The sequence below is a fragment of the Zalophus californianus genome, chromosome 16, assembly GCF_009762305.2.
Source record: "Zalophus californianus isolate mZalCal1 chromosome 16, mZalCal1.pri.v2, whole genome shotgun sequence".
Classification (NCBI taxonomy): domain Eukaryota; kingdom Metazoa; phylum Chordata; class Mammalia; order Carnivora; family Otariidae; genus Zalophus; species Zalophus californianus.
Window position 1 is genome coordinate 3214643 of NC_045610.1, and position 25358 is coordinate 3240000.

At 50.4% G+C, this 25358-nt stretch overlaps 3 protein-coding genes across 4 annotated transcripts; all 3 read right to left on the reverse strand.

Moving 5' to 3' along the window:
- Positions 1–587: 587 nt before the first annotated feature.
- KRBA2 (KRAB-A domain containing 2) lies at positions 588–10073 on the reverse strand. 2 transcript variants are annotated; one of them, XM_027567919.2, is made up of 3 exons: positions 9307–10073; positions 7222–7976; positions 588–6393 (listed from the first exon to the last, which is right to left on the reverse strand). In XM_027567919.2, the coding sequence occupies exons 2-3, from the start codon at positions 7240–7242 to the stop codon at positions 5158–5160; spliced, it is 1257 nt and encodes a 418-aa protein (XP_027423720.1). In that variant the 5' UTR covers positions 7243–7976; positions 9307–10073; the 3' UTR covers positions 588–5157. The 2 variants fall into 2 exon arrangements, with proteins under 2 accessions (XP_027423720.1, XP_027423719.1); XM_027567918.2 differs by having other exon boundaries at positions 8978–10073.
- A 1094-nt stretch (positions 10074–11167) lies between these two features.
- Positions 11168–16546, reverse strand: RPL26 (ribosomal protein L26). Its single transcript, XM_027567599.2, has 4 exons — positions 16412–16546; positions 15336–15508; positions 14045–14185; positions 11168–11339 (listed from the first exon to the last, which is right to left on the reverse strand). Exons 2-4 carry the CDS (start codon positions 15501–15503, stop codon positions 11211–11213), a joined length of 438 nt encoding a protein of 145 aa, XP_027423400.1. The 5' UTR covers positions 15504–15508; positions 16412–16546; the 3' UTR covers positions 11168–11210.
- A 7120-nt stretch (positions 16547–23666) lies between these two features.
- RNF222 (ring finger protein 222) lies at positions 23667–24287 on the reverse strand. The gene has a single exon (XM_027624554.1). It carries the CDS (start codon positions 24285–24287, stop codon positions 23667–23669), a length of 621 nt encoding a protein of 206 aa, XP_027480355.1.
- Positions 24288–25358: the final 1071 nt, after the last annotated feature.

A 25358-nucleotide genomic window follows, 5' to 3' on the forward strand; every position in this document is an offset into this window, starting at 1 on the left:
AAACCATTCACATGGGACAAATACTGCAGGATTCTGCTCCTATGAGGAATCCAAAATACCCAAACACAGAGAAGCAGAAAGTGGAATGGTGGTTGCCAGGGATCAGAGGGAGGGGAAATGGGGGACTGCTATTCAGTGGGTGTAAAGTTTCAGTTATGCAAGATGACTAAATTCTAGACATCTGTACATTTTTGCCTATAGTTAACAATACTGTATTGTATACTTAAAAATTTGATAAGAGGGTAGATCTCATGTCAGATGTTCTTACCGCCAAAAACAAACAAGAAAACCACCCCCCAAAATCCCCTATAAACCCACACAAAAAAGCAGAAGTGTATTTGAGGACCAGAGTAGCTCTTTCCACTGCACTTCTGAACTCCGAGGGTAGGCGAATGGCAGCGGTGCATTCAACCTTGAAGGGCTTAAGCATGTCCTGACCCAGCACACCGGGGCCGGCTGTGGCTGAGCACAATGCTGTGTGTGAGAATAGGCAGAGGGACTGGGGTGCAAGGGCCGGGCACTGATCAGCACCCATACATACGCCCCCCCTCCCATAAACCTCATCACAGCTCTGGGAGGTGGGGATTATTACTCAACAAATGTTTTTAATCGAAGCATCATCAACATACAATGCTACATTAGTTTCGGGTGTACGACATATGGATTCAACAATTCTATACCTTACTCGGTGGTCACCATGGTAGTACCAGGTACAGTCACCACCTGAAGTTGGAGTTATCATCAGCTCCCTCTCGAAGATGAGCTTGGAGTTCAGGGGATGGTCAAGGTTACAGGTGTGCGCATGCAAGAGGCAGTGCTTGAGGTCCGTGGAAGAGTCTACAGACTCCTTCCCTCACTGTTGAGCAAAGTCTTTGTTAGCCCGCTCTCCATTGTATTCTAGTAAAATTGAACTCCATGGGCCTCCTAACAGAATTCTAGAGATTAGCCCTAAAAATACAAGTCTTCAATAAGTCACAAAGGGAGTCTCGGATAGATGTGGCAACACTCCCGCTCTGACAGATGTGGGGGTAGATGTCATTCCACATCAAAAAACTAAGCCAAATGATCCAGTAGGACAAGGTATTAAGATCTTCCTTAACATCAGTTTGCTTCTGAGTAAAACGAAGATTTGCACGAACGTTTGTAACTGCTACCAATTTTTTTTTTTTTTGTTTTCTGTTAATATAATCTGCTCTTGCAAGTGTTATTTGGGATTTTGTTAAGTCTCCCAAGACTTTAGAAATTGTTGCTACACAGCATAAAAATTACCTCTGAAAATAAACTGTCGTTCTGATTGCTTGCTGCTCTGGGTTGAACTGTATCCCCCACCTCCACCCCCCCAAAAAAGATGTTGAAGGCATACCTCCCAGTACTTCTGAATGTGACCTTATTGCCAAATGAGGATGCAGACGATCAAGCTGAAATGACATCACTAGGGTGGGCCCTAATCCAACATGATGGGGTCCTTCTTAGAAGGAGGCCCTTGGACACGGATTCAGACAGACAGACAAACAGACACACACACACACACACACACACACACACACACACATACACACACACACACAGATGCAAATGCATGGAGAGAATGTCATCTGCAAGCCCACGGACACCTGAGGCTACCAGAAGCTATGAGAGGCATGGAAGTCTCCCCAGTGCCCTGGCAAGGAGCCAACCCTGCAGACACCTTGATCTCAGACTTCTGGCTTCCAGACTGTGACACAATACATTTCTGTTCTTTCGGACCCCCAGTTTATTGGGGGCAGCCCCAGGAAACTAATACAGCTGTCTTTTGAAAATAACGTAGCAATCACTGTACCTCCTTATCAGGAAGGTTTGTTCAATCAAGACAGGACTACAAGGCCCGTGTCTCTTCTCCTACATGCACAATGGAGAACATTAAGATTTTCTAACTTGAGTCGGCTTCATTGACACAGAGAGCCCTGCTCTGATGACAAGCCCAGGGTTCTTCGATCACCCACAGCTGCACGCAGGCACGTGAAGCATTGACTACCCGTTTTTCTTCTGTGGTTAGCCTCTGTTTGCTCTCTATTGGCTGTTCTTCTCATTATTCATTCGTAAGCATCCTTTTTAAAAACTAGGATGTTTTAGATGTTGAAAATATTTTCTCCCAATGTTACTTATCTTTGTTCACTTTTTAAACAGCAGTATTTCCCATAGATATTTGAAAATTTTCACGAGGGCAAGTATATCAGCCTTTTCTTTTATGGCTTTTGAATTTCATGTGGTGCTTAGGAAGTCTTTCTCCATTCCAAGATCATGACAATCCCCCCATTTTCCCCCAATATTTTTATAGTTCCATTTCTTCTTTAGGAATCAGACTTCGTGTTCCCTGATGGACAGCTAACTGATCTAGCACCATTAACTGACTAATACCACCCCTCCTGCTGATGTGGAATGCCACTTTCATCATAAATTTTTTTTTAAAGATTTTATTTATTTGAGAGAGAGAGAATGAGAGATAGCACGAGAGGGAAGAGGGTCAGAGGGAGAAGCAGACTCCCTGCTGAGCAAGGAGCCCGATGCGGGACTCGATCCCGGGACTCCAGGACCATGACCTGAGCCGAAGGCAGTCGCTTAACCAACTGAGCCACCCAGGCACCCTCATCATAAATTCTTAAAGGTAACAGAGGTCAGTTTCTGGCCTTGGTTCATATTATGACTTCACGGTGCCTTTTTTTTTTTTTTTTTTAAAGGTTTTATTTATTTATTTACTTGAGAGAGAGAGAATGAGAGATAGAGAGCTCGAGAGGGAAGAGGGTCACAGGGAGAAGCAGACTCCCTGCCGAGCAGGGAGCCTGATGTGGGACTCGATCCCGGGACTCCAGGATCATGACCTGAGCCGAAGGCAGTCGCCCAACCAACTGAGCCACCCAGGTGCCCTCACGGTGCCTTTCTTCAGCAACGGGCCACAGAAATGCACTTGCACGGATTCTGCGTGGCCAGAAGGTGGCCGCCTGGAGGACATGCGCAGACTGCCCCCTGGGGGCTACCAGTGAGCTCCAGGCCTTCGTTGCGATGCAAAGACGTGGGCCTGGTGTGGCCAGGTTTTCCAAGTTTTCAAGAGGTGTATATGCAATCTCGTTTTGAGAGTGATGGTGGTGACTGTTTTAAGTTTCACACACAAACCACATCTGCACCCTGAGAGCATCTGGTGGTGCCCCAGTAGCCTCTGTTCCAGATACTGAAACGCAGAGTAAGGCCACGCCAGGTCTCGGTGTCCACCTCTAACTCTCTCCCACCACCAATATTACGAAATAAAAGGGGAAGGAAGAGTGGCGATGCAGCAGCTCAGGAAACCTGGGTTATCTGTAGCCCCTCCCCGGGGAAGGCGGAGATGCTGTGCTTCATCTCACCGCTCACCCGCATGGTCCATGATGCAGTTCCTGGTTTGCCCGGCAACCATGAGGTGGGAGGTCAGCATGAGGGTGGGTAACAACAGTCGAGCCAGGCCTCCGAGAGACCCTGCCAGGTGACAAAGGAGCAATGCAGAGTGAGGTCCCGGCCAAGGATGGAGCAAGATCGTGGCCCCCAGAACAAGGTGGAAGGTGCGATCACCTCCTTCCTAATAATAATCATGTAGCCTCCCTGTAACACAGTTTAACCAGCAAAGGAAGGGCAGAGGCCTTCAACTTTCACGTGGGGGACGGGCCCCACTGGTAGCAAGGACAACTCACGTGGTAGAACTTCAGTGTTTAGACAAAGCCCTTCATAACCCTGTGAAGCAGGCAGTGTCTCCCCCTCTGTAGGTAGGGGTAGGTCCTGCCCCTTATGGAGGAGGAAACCGGCTTGAGGGGCCATCAGTATGAGCTTTGGATGGCTCCAGGATATGCGGGAAGGGTGCATGGGGGAAAAAAGACCAGACCCCTCTCCTTCCTGTGCCCATCTCTGCAGAACCATTCGTTCCCATGACAAATCCTTACTGAACACCTCCGACGGGCTAGGCATTCGTCTAGGCCGTGGGAACACAGGAGTACACAGATCCAGGGCATTATCCTTCTCCTCAGCCAGGTCAGTTCTCCTTACCCTGAACCATGACCCAGACTGGCCCTTGCTCTAGTCTTCTCTGGCCGGAGCAGGGACCTCTGGCCCATGTTTGCCCCTTGCTCCAGAGTCCCTGGTGACTGGTCATTTCCTGGAATGTACTGACCTCTTCCAGAAAGACATGCTTTTCTATTCTTGAGGCAGAGACAACTGGCAGACTCAGACCTAAATCCCAGCCATGTCTTAATTCTGGCCAACTTTTAAAATATGTTCCAGGCAGGTCACACCATTCCCTAAGCATGCCATTCTGAGAGCAGGGATGGCACCTATGGTTTTTCTTGAAGCGGGAAACAGAGTGCAGGTGCCGAGGTGGCCAGTCTCCAGGGTATGCTGGACCAATCTCTTTTCTTGTTACTTGTCCTTCATCTACATCTTTTCCTCTGATGCTCCCAATTTTTGGGATATTGCCTGAGGAGCAGGATTTGGCAGGAGAAGGAATGCATATATGGAGGGCACCACCACCAGCTCTATACACTTGAGACCCCATCAGTTCATGTTCTGCAGGCAAATATACTCCTCTTCTGACTGTAGTTGGTAGAACTCTGTCCCTCAGAAAGATATGCCCAGGGCCAAACCCCCAATACCTGCGAATCTGACCTCACTTGGAAAAAGGGTCTGCAAATATAGTTAAGGGGAAGCTCTCAAGATGAGATCATCCTTGACTGGGGTGGGCCTTAAACTCAATGAGATGGATTTGGTATCCAATGGTGTCCTCTAAGAGATGGAAAAGGAGAACACACACTGAGACAGAGGGGAGAAGGCCAGGTGGAGACCCACAGAAAGACGAGGCAGAGACTGGACTTGTACAAGCCAAGGATTGCCAGCAACCACCAGAGAAAGGAGAGAGGCATGGAATGGATTCTTCCTCAGGGCCCCCAGAAGGAGCACTGATTCTGAACTTTTGGCCCCATAAATTCCTGTTGCTCTAGGCTGCCAAGGTTGTGGTCGTTTGTCATGGTGGCCCCAGGTCAAGGACCCGACCCGTTTCTCCCCTTTGAGCAAGGACTGCCATGGACAATTTGACCGATGGGAGAGTCCAGCCTTCATGTTCCTTTCCCCAGGGAATCTGGCAGCATTTCCCAGATGGCCTGGTCACCAGCAGAAGAGGGCCCCCTGTGAGGTGCTGGGCTCTGCAGCTTCCGGAGCGGTGGGATTGAGGTCCTCATCCATATCAGATTTGTCTGCTCCAACCTCAGCCCTTTCTTCCTGCCTGATCCAAAGGCTACTTTCTAGCTGTTCTTCGGCAATTTCCAGGTCCTCCTCTGTTTGTAAGACAGCCACGGTTTCCTGGGGTAAGTCTGAGGAATACAGCCCGAGTTTAGCCTTAAAACCAAACATTGCTTCGTATGGACTTCGCTGCAAGGACATGTCAAACAGCTGATTCCTCACCATCTGCATGAATCTCAGGCCTTCGGCCCAGCGACGTGAGCAGTTACTCTGCATCCAGGCATTTATCATGTTCTTGACGTCACGGCTGGCTTGCTCCAGGGAGCCTGGGCCCTGGCCAGGCTGCTGCTTACCACGGACAATCTTTAGGTCCGGCCATACCTCATTAAGCTCATGAACAACCTGGTTTGTGAACTCCACGCCACTGCCAGAGTCTAACACACTAGGTGTACCAAGAATCGTGAAAACGTCCAATAGGACACTGACCACCTCATGGGCCTGCTTTGTTTTTAACGGCCGTAAAATAATAAACTTGGTCAAGTGGTCCTGGTAATATAAAATAAACTTGAACTCACCATCGGCATTTGACTGCATGTCAAGTACTTCAACTTGGCATCTGGAGTCAGTGTCCTTAAAAGCCATGGGCCTGGGGGCAAGACCTTTCTTGGGTACCGGGTTCTTCTGGTGGCACTGTTCACAGAGCGTCAGATACAAGACAATGACCTCTTTGGTGACATTCCCATATTTTCCTTGTAGCTCCTTGAGCATGCGTGTCCGCCCGCCATGCCCAATATTGAGATGCGTATCATGGAGAATATCAAACAACTCTTCCTTATGCACATAATACCGAATTCGATCCCGTTCTCCATGGGTCGCCTCTATTAGTTTCTCTGTGCCTTGCACAGAGATCACGTCATATTTTGCTGCACGGCGGTAGTCACGCGAGGACTTCTTCCCCTTTTCCTTAGCTTCTTTGACTTCCTTTATTGTTTGAAAGTACTTTTCTTTGGAAAATACCTTGCTATTGTAACTTTTGCTTTCTACTAACTTTGTCACGCTTTTAAGAAACTTTTCTCTCATGTTATGTATCTCCATTTCCAGATCACTTGTAGTGGAAACACCAGGGGGGTTATTTCCAGCTTTCTGGGGCATCAAGGAGAACTGTAAGAAGGAGCCAAGGAAAGGGAGAGAGAAAACAGAGTTAAAATCGCCGATATTCCCTCTAGGAGACTTTCCCTCCGAAGTTCCTCATTCTTCCATCTGATTTTTGAAGACTCCCACACAGAAGAAAGATAACATAGTATAAAGCAATAACAGAATAAAGCAACTAGAAAGCCAACTAAGATCGCTCAAAACCAGAGCAGGTCAAAAGAATTTTAAGTAAGACATATATAGAAATATGTAGTAATTTTAGACTTCAGGCAAACAGAATAAATGAAACTGTTAGCTCATAAAGTGAAACCTAATTAACTGGTCTTTATTTATTAATTGAACAGGAGAGAGGATACATGGAAATGCTTAAGGCAGTAGACAAATATCCTCCCTCAGTAACTTTTAAAATAATATAAATGGGAGAATGTTGCTGGAAGGCACCACATGATAAGAGCAAACTCTGAACTTGAAGTTAGGAAGCCTAAAAAGCCAACATAATTAAAAAAAATTTTTTTTAAAGATTTTATTTATTTGAGAGAAAGAGTGAGTGAGAGAGAGAGCTCATGAGCAGGGGGAGAGGGAGAAGCAGGCTCCCCACTGAGCAGGGAGCCTGATACGGGACTCGATCCCAGGACCCTGAGGTCATGACCCAAGCCGAAGGCAGCTGCTTAACTTACTGAGCCACCCAGGAGCCCCCAACATAATTAATTTCTTGTGGTTGAAGAGTCTGCCCTCATTTTAGGAGAATCAAGGAGAAAGTAGTGGGAAATTTTTGAATGATAGTTTTCTCCTTTTGACAGTACACAGGGTTAGTGAATGAAGATTCTGAGTCCTTACCCTGAGGGACCACGTTCTCATAACTGTCCAGCATTGTGTCCCTGCAGCAGACCTTTCAAACACTTCCAATCTTTGGTCATCTCCTCAAATGTCGCTACCTCTTGAAATGACACCAGCTGCTACCACAGGGACCATTCCTGGGGCGTGGGCTAAGGAGCGGCCGCAGCAGGTCGGGGGGAGAGACAGTGGAGAGTACCAGGAATGAAGGCATGCCAGCATAAATGACTTGGAATGTGAGTCATGTGAATATTACAAAGAAGGTAAGAGAAGTAAGGAAATGGTCTCCTATCCAAACAGATGAGTCCAGCTTTGTGGGTGAGAAAAACAAGTTCTGCCCTCCTGGGAGGTCTGTTTTGACACGGCCTGAGCTGAGGCCCACACACTTCCAGAACAAAGCAGAGAGTCCAAGTGAACTTGAGTATTCCAAGACTGGGAGAAACCTTCCAGCACAGGCTTGATGGCCCTGAATAGAGATAGCAGGGTCTGTTTCCAGAAATGGAAAAACTGCACCTATGTGCAGAGAGATTTGTCAGGAGATTATCATGCCAAAAAAGAGGTATGCTAGATGGTCCACACTCCACCAAGACTGGAGAATTCCAATCTTGAGATTCCTTAGGACCACTCCAGGTTGTAGGATGGTGATGCGGCCGGGGAAAGAGTTCACATGATGACAACAGGAATAACAACAATCGGGGGAAAACAAGATCCCTGGAATCCCAGCCATCAGATGCAGAGCCGAGGGGCAGGGCAGAATCCTGAAAAGCAGAGAAAGATGAGAAGGTTTCAAAGCTCTGAGCAAGAGTCTTGGTTAAGCTGAGGTCCTGAAGGTTCTCCATTAAAAAGGCTTCAAACACCTGTGCTCAGCATCACTGGATTCTAAGACCTGCTGACTATAAAACCACTGACTTTCTGATGACTTTCTTTTGAGGGGAAAAAGCAGAGAACCTACATTAAATGAACACATCCAAATTAACTATCTTGGAAAACATACATTTTAGTGTTGAAGAAACAGAACGTTTGCAATGTTTAAGTCTGAGCTCAGGATCCTCAGTGTAAACAGACATTTTAAAGGCTCTGAGGGGGTACCTGGGTGGCTCAGCTGGTTAAGTGTCTGACTCTGGTTTTGAGCTCAGGTCATGATCTCAGGGTCCTGGGGATGGAGCCCCACGTGTGGCTCCACATCAGCACAGAGTCTGCTTGAGATTCTCTCCCTCTGCTCGTGAGTGCCTTCTGTCTCTCAAATAAAGAAATCTTTAAAAAAAATAAAGGCTCTGAGGGCACCCGGGTGGCTCAGTTGGTTAAGCAACTGCCTTCGGCTCAGATCATGATCCCAGGGTCCTGGGATTGAGCCCCACACTGGGCTCCGTGCTCAGCGGGAAGCCTGCTTCTCCCTCTGCCTGCCACTCCCCCTGCTTGTATGCTGTCAAATAAATAAAAATATTTTAAAAAATAAAGGCTCTGAGAAGTTCTGCAGTAAATTGTTTCATCTCCTAGTCACAATTATTTATTGATTTTTTAAGACTTATGAGAGAGAGAGAGAGAGAGAGAGGGACTGCAAAGGAAGGAAAAGCTTCATCTCCATCCTATAAAAGAATGAAGACAGGCTGGAAATAATTTATTATCAAAAGATGCAAAATCTCAGTCTTTAATATGAGATACGGTCCTTATACTGTGCCGGGTAAAGCCACAGTTAGCTAACAGACCTATTTTGGTTAGTCCATCAGTGTTCGTTTTTTGAAGAATGAGAATGATTTACCTATATGTTCAGATGGCGGGGATTTCATAGAAGAATCTTGACCGATCTTCTTGGATTTTGGGACCATCTGGCCACCCTGGGAGCTTTGCTGCTTGGCAGGTTGCAGCTCTGGTTAGAAGAGCTTGCACTCTCCTGTTTCCCAGCGTCCCCAAGCGCCCTAACTTGTCCGCCTTATCTGCCCATCCCTGCGGTTATCTAGGTTTTCAACACCTGTTCCAGAGCAGCATGAAAGAACTGTGTTGAACTTCCTGGTGCGATCTGTGACGGTGGGGTAACTGATAAACGACCTTGGTTAGAGCAAACTGGAGCCATCTCCCTTCCTCACCCACCTGGGAGTCTTTGCTTTGGCATCCCAGACCTGGAAGGTCCTTTCATCGATCTTGCGAGTCCCGCCCAGCTCAACTCAGCCGCCTTCCTGATGCATTCAGCGACTCCAATTGCCACCTCTCCGTCCTCTGGAAAGCCCAGGCTCTGGAGCACTTTATTTTGCATTTGTAGTCGACTGGTTCAGGTGTACACAACCTAGCAGGTAGGGGCTGAGCCATCTACCGGGCGGGATTCCCTCAGAGGGCCAAGGGATTCAGAGCCGAGGCAAGAGATGCTCAGAGGACGTTAGGCAGACACTTCGCGCACAGGTGCAGCAGCGAGGCCGCGCACGGGGAGGGCAGAATTACTAGGGCGTCAGCTTCCTCAGCCACAACCGGGCGAGGAACTGGTTTCCTGATGCAGACGCGGGGATAACACAGATGAAGCACTTAGCAGAGCTTCCCCGCACCTCCCGGCAGACACCTCGCCCGCTCCTGGAGACCTGCTGCGGGAGCCGCCTTCCCCGCGTGCGTGGCCTTCCTCCCTGCACCCCCGCGGGCTCGGTGCGCCCCCACCCCTCCGCGAGGGCGCCCAGTTCGGGGCTGAACCAATGAGCGAGGCCGGGGAGAGGCGGGGAGGGCCGGCGGTCCTCGAACCCAGGCCGGTCGGCAGAGGGACGAGGGAGGCCCGGGCGGTGAGGGGGATGCGTCGGGGGCCTTCCCCTCCCACCCCTCCGCTGGCCCGCTGGCCCGCACCCAGCCGCCGCCACACGTCCCGCCGGCGCCGGCGCTCGCACCGGAAGCCGCTCTGCGCCGGCCGGAAGCCCCGCCCCCGACGCCGCGGGCCTCCCGGCATCCTTTCCACGCTCCGGACGGGGTCCCGCGAGAGTCCTGCGCCGCCTGTCGTTTGGCGGTCGCTGGGGCTGGGGGTACCTGCGGCAGGCCTGCGCAGAGGGAGCCACTGACCCCGGCCCCCCGCGGCGGAACCGGTGACTTTCCCCACGTTGTTGCAAAGCCTGCAGCCTGGAAGGTCAGGAAAGTAAGCTGCGGGCGTCTCTCTGCCTCTGGAACGCCTGGGTGGCTCAGTCCGTTAAGCGTCTGCCTTTGGCTCGTGATCTCGGGGTCCTGGGATCGAGTCCCACACATCGGGCTCCCTGCTCAACGAGGAGCCTTCTTCTCCCTCTGCCTGCCGCTCCCCCTGCTTGTGCTCTCTCTCCCTATAAATAGAATCTTTAAAAAAAAAAAAAAAATGGAAGCCTCACCCAAAACGAGTCCCAACTACGGCCACCTCTTTACGGAGTCCCGGGAGCCCCGAGAACTACGTTTCAGATGAACGTTTCCTACTTCAAACTGCAACCTAAGCATTTCCGCTCTGAGATTTTGGCGTGATGGCACCCCTCCGAGCAGCATCAGCGCACGCAAGACGGTGCAGAACAGCTGGGGACAGTGGTCCAGGCGCTACTGCCAATCACAGCAGCTCCTCGCTTCTACACAATGTCCCTTTGACGCAAAAAACCGTGGGAGTACGCCATATGCACACCTACATAGTCGTCGCCCAACACAGCAGGTTCAAGGCAGTAGCCCACAGGGCTTTTTATCTGGGCCTTCTCAGTGAGCCGTGTGTCCCCCTAATACCGCCTGCTGTAAAAATGAGGAAAACCCCACTATCTGTCCCAGTGTCAGAATTTTGTTACTTTCGATGATTAAAGAGCTGGTGCCCAAATGGAAAAACCCACTCTACTTAAACAGGATTTTTCTTTAGCAGAATCAAGCCACAGGACCGGGCAGCCTGCCTCCAGGGAGCAAATGCCACCTACCTCCCCGAAAACCCATCCACTGTAAGGGAGGTGGTATTCCCCAAGCACTGCACAGAAAGCAAAGGCTCTTCATTTTAACAGTTTTTATTTCAAGTCACATATAAGATTATTTTACTCCTGCATCTTCTCAATTGTTTCTTCCTTATATTTGCCCTTTTCCTTTCCTACTTGGCGAGATTTGGCTTTACGTTCAAGGATCTTTTTGCGGTCTTTGTCCAGTTTTAGTCTGGTGATAACCACCTGCAGAAAAACAAAACACTTCTAAGCTTTATACAGTTACCAGCTTGGTTAGCTTCACAAGCTAACCAAGTCATACACATTGTTTCTACTATTACTTGAGAATCAAGTTGTAATGTAAATGTAGCTTCGACCCACAAAACCACAGTACAGATCTTGTTGTGACCAATTTAATTGTCAAAGGTCTCCAGATGATGGTAGATTTACGTCTTACGAAGGAAGGTGAGGAACAGGGGAAAAGGGCACTAAACCAGGTCTGAGAACACAGCATAACGACCAAAAGAGAAAATCTCTGCCATCATGGAGCCTGTACTTATTTTTAAAGATTTTATTTGTTTGGCAAAGAGAGACACAGCAAGAGAGGGAACAGAAGCAGGGGGAGTGGGAGAGGGAGAAGCAGGCTTCCCGCGGAGCAGGGAGCCCGATGCGGGGCTTGATCCCAGGACCCTGGGATCATGACCTGAGCCGAAGGCAGACGCTCAATGACTGAGCCACCCAGGGAGAGGGAGCCAACCCACTGCCAAGCCTGTACTTCAGTATGGGGACAGAGAAAACAAAGTAACTGGATATACATCAGGCTCTGATACACAGAAAAACAGGGCAACACGGGGGAGGAGAGCTGGCGAGCAGGGGCTAAGTCCTACAGGGTGACTAAAAAAGGCCCTACAGACAAGGCCACATGCGGACACCTGAAACCTTGAGCATGTTATAGTGAGAGACATCAGACGTCAGTACTGTATGATGTTGGGGACGTGTGGAACTGTAAAAAGTCGAACTTGTGACAAGAATAAAATGGTCAGTAACGGATGGGGGACAGGACAGATGTTAAGGGTATAAACTTACAAATCCTAAGTTGAGTCCTACAGATATAATGTGCAGCAGTCATACACAATATTGTATCGTAATCATCAAACTTGCTGAGACTAGAACTTCGTTACTCCAACTACTAAAAATAGTTACGTAGTATGTTAGAAGCGCTAATTATCGCTACAATGCCAATCCTTTTATATACAAATCTACAAAACTAACATCTTACACACCTTGAATTTACACATTAGGTCAAATATATTTCATTAACAGAAAACAAAAAAGACAAACACCTGAAAAGGTGAACATCTGAAGAAAGTGAAGAATTGTTTTGGTAAAGGTACAGCAAGCACAAAGGTCCAGAGGCAGGAGAACTTAAAAAAAAAAAAAAAAAAAAAAAGCTTTATAGGTGTGTGTTTTTCAAGTTGAGTCTAAGAATCAACCGGAGAGCTTGTTAAAAACAGATCCCTGGATCCTGCCCCCAGTACAGCTGGGAACAGAATCTGGAATTCTGTCAAGTGGCCAGGTGACGCTAACAGCAGACACAGTGAGTAGCCGCATGGCTGTGGGAGGCGTGAAATGGCCAGCAGACTAGGTCACAAAGTGGGGCCGTCTACAAGTGGCTGGTGAGGGGGTCAAGGAAGGCCTTGTAGGCCACACTGATGGGAACAGATGGGATTCTGGGTATAACGTGCACCAGCCAATGGGGGGTGGAGATAAAAACAATAAATGGCATTTTTGTCCTGAGCAAATGGGAGGATAGAGCTGCCATACACCGTGATGGTGGCAAACCGTGGACAAAATCAGAAGTCTGAACACATTAGGTTTGAGGTTATCAATCAGAAATCCAAAACAGGCAACTGGGTTTTGAGGTCTGGGTTGGAGTCCTCTGCCTTTAGAGGCCTGAAGTCCCTAGACTGAAATAAAGAGATGAAGACGATCATTGAGCCACAGCGAAGAAAACTGTTACGTCCTATGCTGAGCTACCTTGGAAAGACTAAGCATCTATCACCGGATTGGTGACCCGGACAACAGCTGATCTACCGGTGTTTCACACATAGGACTGGCGAAGGCTGGAAATCGGCAAAGTCCTTGCTCTCAGGAGACACATACTAAAGGAATTAGAGGGAAGTGTCATGATGCTTGTAATCCACTGGGGGTAGGGAAAATATTACTAGTGAATTCCAGGTGAGAGAGAGGCAGGAATTTTGCCACACCAATCCTTCAGCTTTCCCATACTTTGGAAAAAACAGATTTATGGCAGCATAAGATCTTTTAAAAATTGGAAGAGAGAAATTAGAGACTGAAGTATCAGAGAATTCATATCCAAGTCCCAAACAGGTAGGTACTATGGGAAACAGACCAGATTTTTCTATCCTGGTTCAAACACTACCACTATCCATGAGAAGATCTTAGTTTCTGGGCTTTAGTGTTTTTCCCCATTAATACTTTGCAGGGTTGTAAAGCTGCCACACTGATTACTTGGCTTTATCTTTTTAAGATTTACTTATTTATTTGGCGGGGGGGGGGGGGGAAGAGCCAGAAAGAGGGCAGAAGCGAGACACCAGTGGGAGGGGGCAGAGGGAAAGTGAATCTCAATCATACTGTGCTGAGTGGGGAGCCCCAAAGGAGGGCTCGATCTCATGACCTGAGCCAAAACCAAGAGTCGGACACTTAACTGACTGAGCCACCCAGACGCCCTGCTTACTTGGCTTTAATACTAAAAGTGAAAAGGCTATCGGCTCTATTTAATAGAAAAATCACCCTATTTCCTGGATGTTAAGATTTGTTCACGGTAGCTTTTGAGAAAAAGGTAACATGGCCCTGCAAACAAGCAATCCCATTTGCCAACACTTCCTGTAATAGCCTTCTCTTTTCGCGAGCATTCTCAAAACACCTACCTTGCTCGGGTGAATGCCCACGTGGACGGTTGTGCCGTTTGCCTTCTCTCGCTGCACTCGTTCGATGTAGATGACGTACTTCTTCCTGTAAACCTGGACTACTTTGCCAATCTGCTGACCTTTGTAGTGTCCTCGCACAACCTAAATATAAGTTCAAAAATAACAGAAATATTAAGATTAGCCTTGGGAACCTGGAAAGCTACAAATCACATCCTTCCCTCTATCAGATACAGAAGTCCTTTCAATTTTGAAAGACTTAATGGCTAATGGAAACATGCCAATAATTCCCTCTAGCTTTAACCTGCAAATTAACCATGTCCCCGTATAAATCCAGTGATGGACAGCGCATCCATCAACTCACGGCCCACAAGCAGCTGTGGGCTTGGTAAAAAAGGTCAAGAGCCCACTTTGGCTTTTTGTAGCAGGTTGACAACAAGGAACTTTACTCCATCTCAAAGGAAGCAAGAGGCCCCAAGATTAAATCCACAACCCGTTAACGTGTCCAACCCAGTGCCAGAGAGGGCAATAGCAAGTATGTACGGGAACCATTCTTTCCCAAAGTCTAAGTTTCCTACCCCAGAGTGCTAGTGATCCTCCGTTTGTCGGGAAGCAACCAAAAGTGCTTCTGCATGGATGCCTCTTTCCAGCTGCAGATTTTCTCACATTAAGAGATCTTGACAACAAGAGGAGACCACCTCCCAAATCCACTGGCAAATCTGCCACCAGTACAATGGCAACCAATGGTTGTTGCCAAGCCACACCACTATCTGGGGACTGGTTTTCTATTTAAATGGGTGTTAACCTCATCAAATAATACTAGGGCCAGGCAAGCTGCTTTAGAGACTTGCCTCAATCTTGGAATCAACAGCTGCGGGCTACAGCTAGGAAAACACATACAGAGATTTTCACTTAATATGACAAGTTATTTACTGGTAAACATAAAACCACCATATAAAATGATGGTTCGGTTAGGGCTTCCGTATCTGGATTTTGATTCAGACAGAACTCAGTGACTTTGTCCTCAAATACATCTTTGGTGACCAACCACACCGAGAAAAAGCTCATCACAAAGTAACGTGCTGGTTCTGAACCATCTCTCTTCTTCTGGTTATTAGGTCCCCATTCCGATGCTTGGGACAATCGATACTTTTTTCCTGTTTGATTCTTTAGTTCCCTTTTTGCACTCCTGTTCTGGGAGCAACGTCTCAGGTGCATCATTCCCAGAATGAAATCCCTCTTCCAGGTCCGGTGGGCGGGACATCCGCCAAGATGACCCGAACATGGTACCGACCTGCACTTCATCATCCTTTCGGATGGGCATGGATCGAACGTTGTACTTCTGTCTCAGCTCTTTAGAAAGAGGGGAAGACATGATCTTCCTGCGAATGTGGGAAGGTGCATTGAAATGCCGTTTTCGGTTCTTGCTCCGGTCCGAAGTCACAAAGGGATTAAACTTCATTTTGGCTAAAGATAAATGTAAAAAGACATGTCAACCCTTAAATGATCACAATCTCGTCCGGTTTCCAAACAGGTAACAGCAACTTTCACCTTGAGAGGTTGGAAAGCCCACGGACACGGTCATGTTCTACCGGGATGTTTTCTGTTATTTATGGAATAAAGAATTCCCGGGCCCCGGGGTGGCTCAGTCCCTCAAGAGTCAGGCTTCGGCTCAGGGCATGATCCCAGGGTCCTGCGTAGGGCTCCCTGCTCAGCGGGGAGTCTGCTTCTCCCTCTCCCTCTCTGCCTGCCGCCCCCACTGCTTGCGCTAATAAATAAAAAATCTTTAAAAAAAAAATTCTCCATCAGTAACACACTTGCTTCAGTTCACACCCTCCAAACTCTTGAAATAAGAAAAACGGCGCTCTCAATTCCGATGCGTGAAAGCAAAACAGACCCACAACTGTTACTCAGAACATCACGCTTTGCAAAGACCAACCAACGTCAAGACGCTACGGACTCGGGTGTGAGCACATTCAGCTCCCTACAAAATGCATCGGCTCCTTCGTCCCCAAGCCTGGGAAGGGCTGCCTTCTCCCGGCGACCACGGCCTCCAAGTTCCCTGGCTTTACCAGGAAGTTATTTCGAGGCCATTCTTTAAGAAACTACGCCGTCTAGACAGACTTGTCTCCATCCCCACAGAACCCTTCCCCTCCAGAAGCCGATGCCGAGTTCCCAAACCCCCTTTCCTCCTCCCTTCCCGGGCTCGGCGGCCCTCAAGCTTGCGGGATAACAGGTCGAGACCATCCTGGCCCCTCTCCCTGGGTGCTATTCGTCCACCGGGAGAGTATCGGGCCCCTGGGGTCAAAAGACATCGCGCCCCCGAACGGATGGCCGTGGATTTCTCGCGCCGGCACGGCCAAAACTCACCCGGCGCCGCTTCAGCGATGGCCGCAAGAAGGAAGAGGGCCACACGCTACTTCCGGTTCTGTAAGTTGACTAGAGATCTCGCGAGACCGATCATCTCTTGGCGCGAGAGAGGCGCGGGGTTTGAACGAGAAGAGGAAACTGGGAAAGAAATTGATGACTAGTGTCCCCTCGCGGCATGGAGGGGAACTGCAAGGAACTGCAAAACTGCCTTTTCTAGGGCCTGGTGCCTCCCTTGGGAGATCTGGGTTCCGCCGCTGGGTGCTCCGGGAGGGGTTGTTCCTGGGCTGGTGGCGGGGTCTGTTCAGGATGTGACTGTCCCGGTGGTGAGGGCGTGGCGAGGGAGCGGGTGCCCCATTCGCCGGGAAAGGGCAGGTTTTACTAGCGGCCGCCAGGTGACGCCGGGCCTGCGGCCGCCGGTCACCTCGGCTCGGCAGACACGGCTCGTGGCGCTGGCGTATCGAGGGCGCCGGTCTTTCGATGAGCTTCAGCCGGGCGCCGGCTGCCGCCCCGCCCCGCGATCAGTCCCTGCCCCGCGTCAGGAGGTCCGCACCTGCGTTTCTAACGAGCTCGCAGGTGATGCCCAGGGTGCCGGCCCGAGACCACACTGGGAAGGAGGCCTTTGCAAGCGGAGAGCTGTGCCCCTTTCTGAATGTGACTGCCCGCTGTCCTTCGGTTCAGGGTCTGATGGAAGCGGGGCGGGGGACGGGGTGCGCTCCCCTGCAAACGGATGCTGGGGCAGGCTGCGGGGGAGGGGGGGGAGCTCCTGCAGTTTGCCCGGCCGCGCACCTGGTGGGGGATCCTTTTCTGTCGAATGAATAAATGCATTGTCATTGAATGAATGATGCGGTGTCATACTAACGGAAGACACATTTCATGATAATTCGTAAGATGTAGTGAGCTTGCTGAGTCCTGGGGACACTCTTCTACCCACTTTACGGTTGTTTACTCCTTTACTCCAAATAGCCTTGTGATGCTGGTACAGTATTATTGTTCCCATTATACAGATGGGGTTATTGAGCCACAGAGAAGTGAGAAGAACTCGTGCAAGTTATGTAGAACCCTTAGGTTATAGATGGACCCATGCAGGCTTTTCCCAGTCCCTTCTGTATATGGTCCCAATTTCTAGGTCTCCATTGGGTCAAGTCAAAGAGTGAGAAACCATGTCCTTGAGGAGCCAGAGTAGAGCCAGTAGATCATAATGGGTTTTCATGATTTAAAAAAGTTGTGTTTTAAATATGCTGTAAAGAGCCCTAGATTTTATTCTTAATTGAAAAATTCAGTGAGGGGCACCTGCGTGGTTCAGTTGGTTAAGCGTCTGCGTTTGGCTCAGGTCATGATCCTGAGTCCCAGAATCAAGCCCCACATGGGGCTCCCTGCTCAAGGGGGAGTCGGCTTCTCCCTCTGCCCCTCACCCTGCTCGTGCTCTCTCTCTCTCAAATAAATAAATAAAATCTAAAAAAAATTCAGTGAGAGTACCTCTACTGCAATTCTTTTTTTTTTAATTTTTTTTTTTTTAAGTAAACTCTACACCCAACGTGGGGCTCAGACTAACAACCCTGAGATCAAGAGCCACATGCTCTAGGACTGAGTGGCCCTGGCTCCCCTGTAATTCTTTCCAATAAATGTTTATGCAGCATCTTTTGCAAGCCATCCCCAATCTGGACACTGGAGTTGCAAAGTGAAATTAGTCAAAGCTTCTGCCTCCAGGAAGCTCATTGTCTAAGAGGAGAGATAAGCAGCGAAACTGACAATCAGGGGACCCCCAGGAAAAGTGCTTGATGAGCCTTGCCCTTGGTGCTTCTTCTTTCTTTCTTTTCCTTCCTTCCTTCCTTCCTTCCTTCCTTCCTTCCTTCCTTCCTTCCTTCCTTCCTTCCTTCCTTCCTTCCTTCCTTCCTTCTTTCTTTCTTTCTTTCTTTCTTTCTTTCTTTCTTTCTTTCTTTCTTTCTTTCTTTCTTTCTTTCTTTCTTTCTTTCTTTCTTTCTTTCTTTTTTCTTTTAGAGAGAGAGCTCAGAGGGAGAGGCAGAGGAAGAGGGAGGGAGAGAATTTTAAGCAGGCTCCATGCTGAGCCCATTGCTGGGCTCCATCTCATCACCCTGAGATCATGACCTGAGCCAAAACCAAGAGGTGGCCGCTCAACCAACCAAGCCACCCAGGCGCCCCACCCTTGGTGCTTCTGTGCTGTAGGAATAAGAGAGAGCTCTGGGGTCAGGGAAGACTTCTGGGGTGAGATCAACATTGGCCGACTTTGGAAGAAGATTAAAATTAGCTCCATGAGGCGGCAGTGGGAATCGCTGGAGGGGAGTCTTGGAGGTGTGAAGCAGCTTGATGTGGTGGCAGCAGGAGCCAGGTCCTTGTGGCCGGAGAGAGGAGCCTCCAGGGAAAAGCCCACGGGGATCTGGGATGAGCTGAATCTGACTGGGTTGCTGAAAGTTACAGGGAGCCGCTGAACACTCCTGCCTTCCTACCTTGGCTTCCTCTCTGGTCTTCTCTCTTCTTGTTCTTGGGTTCCCCCAACCTCCTCTTTTCTCTCTTTTTTTATTTTTTATTTTATTTTTAAAATTTTTTTAAAGATTTTATTTATTTATTTGACAGAGAGAGACACAGCGAGAGAGGGAACACAAGCAGGGGGAATGGGAGAGGGAGAAGCAGGCTTCCCGCCGAGCAGGGAGCCTGATGCGGGGCTCGATCCCGGGACCCTGGGATCATGACCTGGGCCGAAGGCAGACGCCTAACGACTGAGCCACGCAGGTGCCCTTCTTTTTCTTTTTTTAAAGTTTTATTTATTTAAGTAATCTCTACACCCAACGTGGGGCTCGAACTCACAACCCTGAGATCGAGTGTCAAGTGCTCTCCCGACTGAGCCAGCCAGGCACCTATTAACCCCCTCTTCTTCAGGGCTCCCCAACCCTCCCCTCTTCCCACAAAGGCCTTCTCTGTTCCCTATCCTGCCCATCATTCTCTGCTGTCGCCCTTCCCTCAGGAGGCCTCCTTAGCTCCACACCCCGCCCCCCCCCCCATGCAACACTGAGTCACTGAAATTAAACCTCCAGGCCACCATTTGGATAGCGCAACCACTTTATATGGTGTGAAGATTGCCAGGGTACAAACTGTACACACAGATGCAAATTACGGGTAGCCTCATTGTGGAGTCTGTTTACCTGCATAAAATGTCTTGGCTCCGCCCCATGTGACCCTCTGGCCACCTAGCCTGGCCGCTCCATGTCTCTTCCTGACATGCCTCTTACATGATTTGAAAAAGGTCCTTTTAAACGGACTCTTTGGGGTTGTTTCGAGGCTGGTCTTTGTGAAGCCCTAAGAAAAGCCACCTATCCAGATTCCACACCTAAGTCCCTTGCACTCACCTTTTTTTCCTAGACACCAAACCACCCCATTTATTCCTTCCTTCCTTCCTGCTTGCTTGCCTTCACTCAGGCATTCTTCAAATATTTCTCCAACTCTTAACTCTTTACCAAATCCTAAGCCAGGCACTGCGACACAAAGATCAGTCAGATCTAGCCTCCCCTCAAGGAGCGCAGTGTCCAGAAGGAAGAAATGGCCCTGTGAACAAATAGGCATAACAGAGCGTCCCTGGGAAGATGATGGGATGGGTCAGTTCTGACTGAGGTTGGGCGTGAGGAAATCTTCATGGGTACCCCTTGAACTGCTTCTGGAAAGCTAGGGAGGAGTTAGTTTTCCAGGCAGAGAGCCACCCAAAGGCCCAGAGGTCTGCACCAGCACCACCTGCTGGATCTACCAAGAGTTTGTGTTGAGAATTAGTTTGTACCCGGTAAAAGGAGGAGGGAAAGTGAAGATGGCACCAGATTGTTTTGCGCCACAGTGGGGCGCCTGGGTGGCTCACTTGGTTGGACATCTGCCTTCGGCTCGGGTCATGATCCCAGGATCCTGGGATCGAGTCCCGCATCGGGCTCCCTGCTCAGCAGGAAATCTGCTTCTCCCTCTGCCTCTGCCTGCCACTCCCCCTGCTTGTGCTCTCTCTCTCTGACAAATAAATAAATAAATCTTTTTAAAAAAAATGTTACTGTGAGGGGAGGTAGCAAAGTGTGTGTGTGTGTGTGTGTGTAGGGGGATGCCCTTGGACAAGGGGAGGAAGAGAAGAGGAACAGTTTATGTTTAATCCCAGGCATCCATCCATCTGTCTATCTCTCTCTTTATCTAATGGTATCTTCCTGTGGTGCCCTGACCTCAGGGGGGTTGCTTACAGCAAAAGCTTTTACTTGACGAAGGAAAGGAAGGGTAGAGAAAAATCAAAACAAGCACACCGAATGATCCGGCCCAAAGAAGTCCAGAGGAACTAAGAAACACTGAGTCAAATATTAGGCTTTTTACCTTCCTTCCTGGTGTGCCTGTTCAGCAGAAGATGTCACACCTCTAACCAGACAAACCAGCCCCACTGAGCCAGGAGCTGACACTCTCAGGCTGCAGGACAGGTAGTCAGGCAGCTCTAGAATGTTCTTGGGGCCAGGGCCTCACGGGGCAACAGGTATTACACCGAAGATATCTTTAGCATCTAATAGCATTTTTCAGTTTGATTTTTTAAAAAGATTTTATTTATTTATTTGAGAGAGAGCGAGAGAGCGCAGAGGGAGAGTGAAAGGAAGACACCCTGCTGAGCGGGGAGCCCGATGTGGGACTCAATCCAAGGACCCTGAGATCATCACCTGAGTCGAAGGCAGACACTTAATCGCCTGAGCCACCCAGGAGCCCCTTCAATTTAATTTTTGAATAAGTAGTACGTTTGCTTGTTTCAAAAAGTATCGAAAGGAGGGGCTTCTGGGTGGCTCAGTGGGTTAAGCACCTGCCTTCAGCTCGGGTCATGATCCCGGGGTCCTGGGATCGAGCTCCATGTTGGGCTCCCTGCTCAGTGGAGAACCTGCTTCTCCCTCCCTCTCTGACCTCCCCACTAATGCTCTAGCACTCTCTCTCTCTCTCAGATGAATTTTAAAAAAAGTATCAAAGGGAAAGGGAAAATCACCGCCTTCCTGTTCCATCAGCTTCTCATCCCCTTGCCCAGTTAATCGCTGTTATTAGTCTTTTGCATGAACTTCCCAATTTCTTGATGCATAAATAAGCACATAGGAATGTGAATTCTTATCCGCCCCCCCTTCAACACTGTTCCGCACCACGTTGATCCCATTGGCCACTGGAGACGTTCTACGGGGGTATAAGCGAATCTCTCCACAGGATACATTTCTGGGACAGGACTTGCTGAGTCAAAGTGGAAATTTTGATAGCAAAGGTCAAATTTCCCTTCCTAGGGGTTTTACCCATATATACCCCCACCACCTCACCTGCTTTCCCTCAGCTTTGGCAGCAGAGTGGGTTTTGAATCTTTCAGGGTTTGACAGGCTAATAGGTGAAAAATGGTATACCCGCAGAAATTTTAACTTGCCTTTCCCTCACAAGTGTGTGACTGCCTAAAATGTTTAAGACCCATTTGCATTTGTCTTTTCCAAGTGTCTCTTTCATCTAATGTGAGTTATGCGGAATGTCAGAGCTCAGAGCTTCCCACATGCATTGGCGATGTCTCTGGAATCTTTGAGAAAATAGATACCTTTATTTAAAAAATAGCCATTTGGCATCCTTTGAAAATAAAAGAAGTGCGATCTACAGGTCACCGCTGAACAATATGAAAACGCTGCAGGTATTTTGAGGTTACAACAGACTCATTAACATTTTTAGTCCTATAATAAATATGTTTGCCACGGATCCACCTGTATCCCTTCCCCCGCGAATAGCACCAAAGCTCTTCTCTAGTCTTGAAAAGAGCATAAAGAAACCCATAAAGTTAAGTGTTTTAAATCAGCCCTCCCTGTGTTCCAAATATCCCCTGTAGGGTGGACCCCATCCCAAGTGGCCCCCACATGGACACCACTCCGGGGATTTGGGAACCAGATAAGAAGCAAACCTTTCCCCACAGAGAGCAAACTTTGCTGAGCGTGGTAGAGGTTGTGGGGGTGGAGGCAAGCAGCCACCTATTTGAAAGAGTAGCTGAACGTTTTTTGTTGTTGTTGTTGTTGTTGTTTTAATCCACAAATTAAGATTACGGGCCTTAATGAACAGGAAAACAGCTGTTGGCAAGTGACTGGCCCCACAGGCAAGACCCAATCTGAGGCTTTTTGAATGACTCTCCTCGCCGAGCCCTGGCACAGGCCAGGGTGGGGTCTGCGGGACCTGGGGTTCAGCATTTGTGGAAACCTTGGCGTCCCTGACAAGTACAGCTATTTTCTCCCCACCCATCCTCGCCCAGCCCAGCTGGGAAACTGGCCCAGCTGGTGTGGCCTCTAATGAGTGGTTGGGTCATGAGGGGGAGGACCTGGACTGGGAGGGAGGCAGGAGCCCCCAGGGGTTAATTGTGCCCACATAGTTCTCCGCTGACTCAAGTCTTCGCCATCGGGCTCCCCCCTCTCCCTCCCCCCGCCCCACACCCAGCCTGCCCGGCCGTCCTTGAGAACCCCAGGACTCAAGCTCTGGACCATTCCTTGGGCCTTGGGGAGACCTCTGGCTTTGTTTGTGGGCCACTTTGCTAGCCTCAGCCCCTGTTCCCCACGTTGGCCCTTTTCTGTGACGTCCCCCAGAGATCCTGGGCCACAGCCTCTGAGATCAGCGTCTCTCGCAGTGAATGCTTTCCAGGCTGGTGACTTGGGAGTGGGAAGGCATACGTTTGCCCAGCTGTGAGGGTCATGGATGGTTGCTGAGGTCGTGGGAAAGGTGCTTTTGGCCCCCGAGCCACCCCTTTGATTGGCTCCTGAGAGCAAGCTAGAGAAGCCTGGGTGGGAATTCTGACCTGGACGAGTCCTGCCGTTGGGCCCCCCCTCGAGCCACAGCGGAGCCCCACCTGGCTTCAGGTAGGTCACCTGGCAGATAGGGACGGCGCCTCGGGGCTGGTGACCCCAACCCCACAGGAAGGGAGGACCACCCATCTTCCCACCTTGCTCAGTTCCAACCCAGAGAAAGGGCAAGTATCTGCAGAGGATACCTCCTCCCCGAGGGGGCGGGACACCCCTGTTGCTTCCTGGGAGGGGAGGGCACCCCATTTTTGCACCCTAGCCTGCAACGTGGAGCTGGGGTTTGGGCCCCGAGCTCAGCTCCAGCCGCAGAGGTCGTCAGGCCCCAGCCTCCGCGACCCGACCGGGTCGGGGCGGGCGGAGCGGGAGGTGAGGCCGCCGTCCAGGCCGCCGCCCCCGGGCCTCACCCCCGCCCCTCCCCCGCCCCCCAGCTCAGCCCAGGGCGGCGCTCAGGCCTGCTTCCTCACCAGCAGCACCCAGGGCAGGATGGCGGCCACCACGGCCACCACGGCGACGAAAGTGATGAGCAGCAGGGCCCGCGAGCGGCAGCAGAAGGCCCGGCCCGAGCTGGGGGCCGGCGACGCCTCGGACAGCTCGGCCAGGCTGCGCCGCGGCAGCACGCTGTCCTGCTCCCCCAGGGGCATCCCGTGGCGGCTGATGACGAAGACCTGCGGCTCCCGGGCCAGGCCGGGCGGCAGGTCCAAGGGGAGCGGGGCGCCCTGGCTCGGGGCCGGCCTCCACACCTGCTGGGCGGCGGCCAGGGGGTTCGTGTGGCCCAGGGCGTCGGGCGGGGCCACCGGCACGGCCAGGGTCTGCGAGCCGCGGTCCAGCACCGAGGGCCAGCGGGAGCTCTTCTTGCTGAGGAAGGTGACATAGCGGCAGATGGGGCAGACGATGGTCCTCGGCACCTGGCCGTCCACGCGGCTCGAGAGCAGGTACTTGACCAGGCAGTCGTGGCAGAACACGTGGCCGCAGCTCAGCGTGCGGCTGGCGCCGTCCAGGTGGCGGAACTTCTCGTAGCACACGGGGCACTCGCTGCCCGAGCTGTCTTTGCTCTCCCCTTCGGACATGGCCGCTCTGCGAAGGCAGGGCCTTAGCTGCGGGCGGGAAGGGCGCTCAGCCTCCTCGCCTTTCCCTCCTTGCCAACGCCCTCCCACACCTGCCGTCTCCTGCCGCCCTCTTTCGTTTCCTCCCCTACTCCTCCCCAGGTGCCTCCCCGACTTACACCAAGGCGGGGGACCTAGGGCCCAGGCCCCTGAGGACGAGATGAGGGGGCACTTCTGGAAGGGGGATTGGGAGACGGAGAAGGAGAAACCCCAGCCCCGTGAGACTCTGGGTCGAAGTGCATGGAAGGTGCTGCAGGTGTAGCCTGCCTGATACCTCACCTCAACCATGACATGCACCCTGGGTGAGGTCACCACCTCACCTCTTCCTGCTTTGATGCCCAACGTGAAGGCAGGAGGACCCAGTCCCCCCCTCCGCCCCACCCCCAGGGTGGGGGGAGGAAAAGCAGGCAGCTAAGCAGATGCTCCCCCAGACTCAGCCCAGTCTCCACTGTGGGTCTATACCCTGAGTGGTCATTTTTCAGGAGATCCTCTGCTTTTCCTCTAACTCCCCACTCAGGGATTGGCTGATCCATTGGACCGTGTCCAGCCATTGGATTGCGTTCCTCTGTGCTAAGCGTGGCCATAAAGCAATGACTGTTTTGAAAATAAAGCTCAGAACTTACACATCCAAATGCCTCCTGGCCCTCTGTGCAGTCACGGCCGGGAGCTGTGGGCTCGTACCTCCACCTGCCACAGCTCACTCATTCTTCAAATTCTTACTGCGCTGCCTCAGGCAGCGAGAGAACCTTCTGATTAACCTTGGTAAAGGCAGATTTTCATCCTTCAGGGATATGTCTGGTATGCTGGAAGTGGCCGAAGTCACTGGGAGCCAAGCCTGGTGAGAAAGTCACTAAGTGAGTTTTAAACATTATCTGGGCGCGAACGAGTGACCCCAGAGATGTTCTCAGCAAGGGCAGAATTGTTGGATTAAGTCCACAGCTTCCCAAGATGTTGACTTTGAAGGCAGACACCAGCTTGGGAAGGTCCAAGCATCCTCACTTAAAAGTCCCCCCGTATCACGACTGTGTAGCCTCA

Excerpts from the sequence above, each read along its gene's own strand:
- RNF222 (XM_027624554.1), bottom strand. The coding sequence starts at position 24,287 with ATGTCCGAAGGGGAGAGCAAAGACAGCTCGGGCAGCGAGTGCCCCGTG.
- KRBA2 (XM_027567919.2), bottom strand. The coding sequence starts at position 7,242 with ATGAGAACGTGGTCCCTCAGG. Across the intron at positions 6,394-7,221 it reads TGAGAACGTGGTCCCTCAGG|TTCTCCTTGATGCCCCAGAA; the intron begins GTAAGGACTCAG and ends TCCTTCTTACAG.
- RPL26 (XM_027567599.2), bottom strand. The coding sequence starts at position 15,503 with ATGAAGTTTAATCCCTTTGTGACTTCGGACCGGAGCAAGAACCGAAAA. Across the intron at positions 14,186-15,335 it reads GAAAGGATGATGAAGTGCAG|GTTGTGCGAGGACACTACAA; the intron begins GTCGGTACCATG and ends ACTTATATTTAG. Across the intron at positions 11,340-14,044 it reads TGGGCATTCACCCGAGCAAG|GTGGTTATCACCAGACTAAA; the intron begins GTAGGTGTTTTG and ends GTTTTTCTGCAG.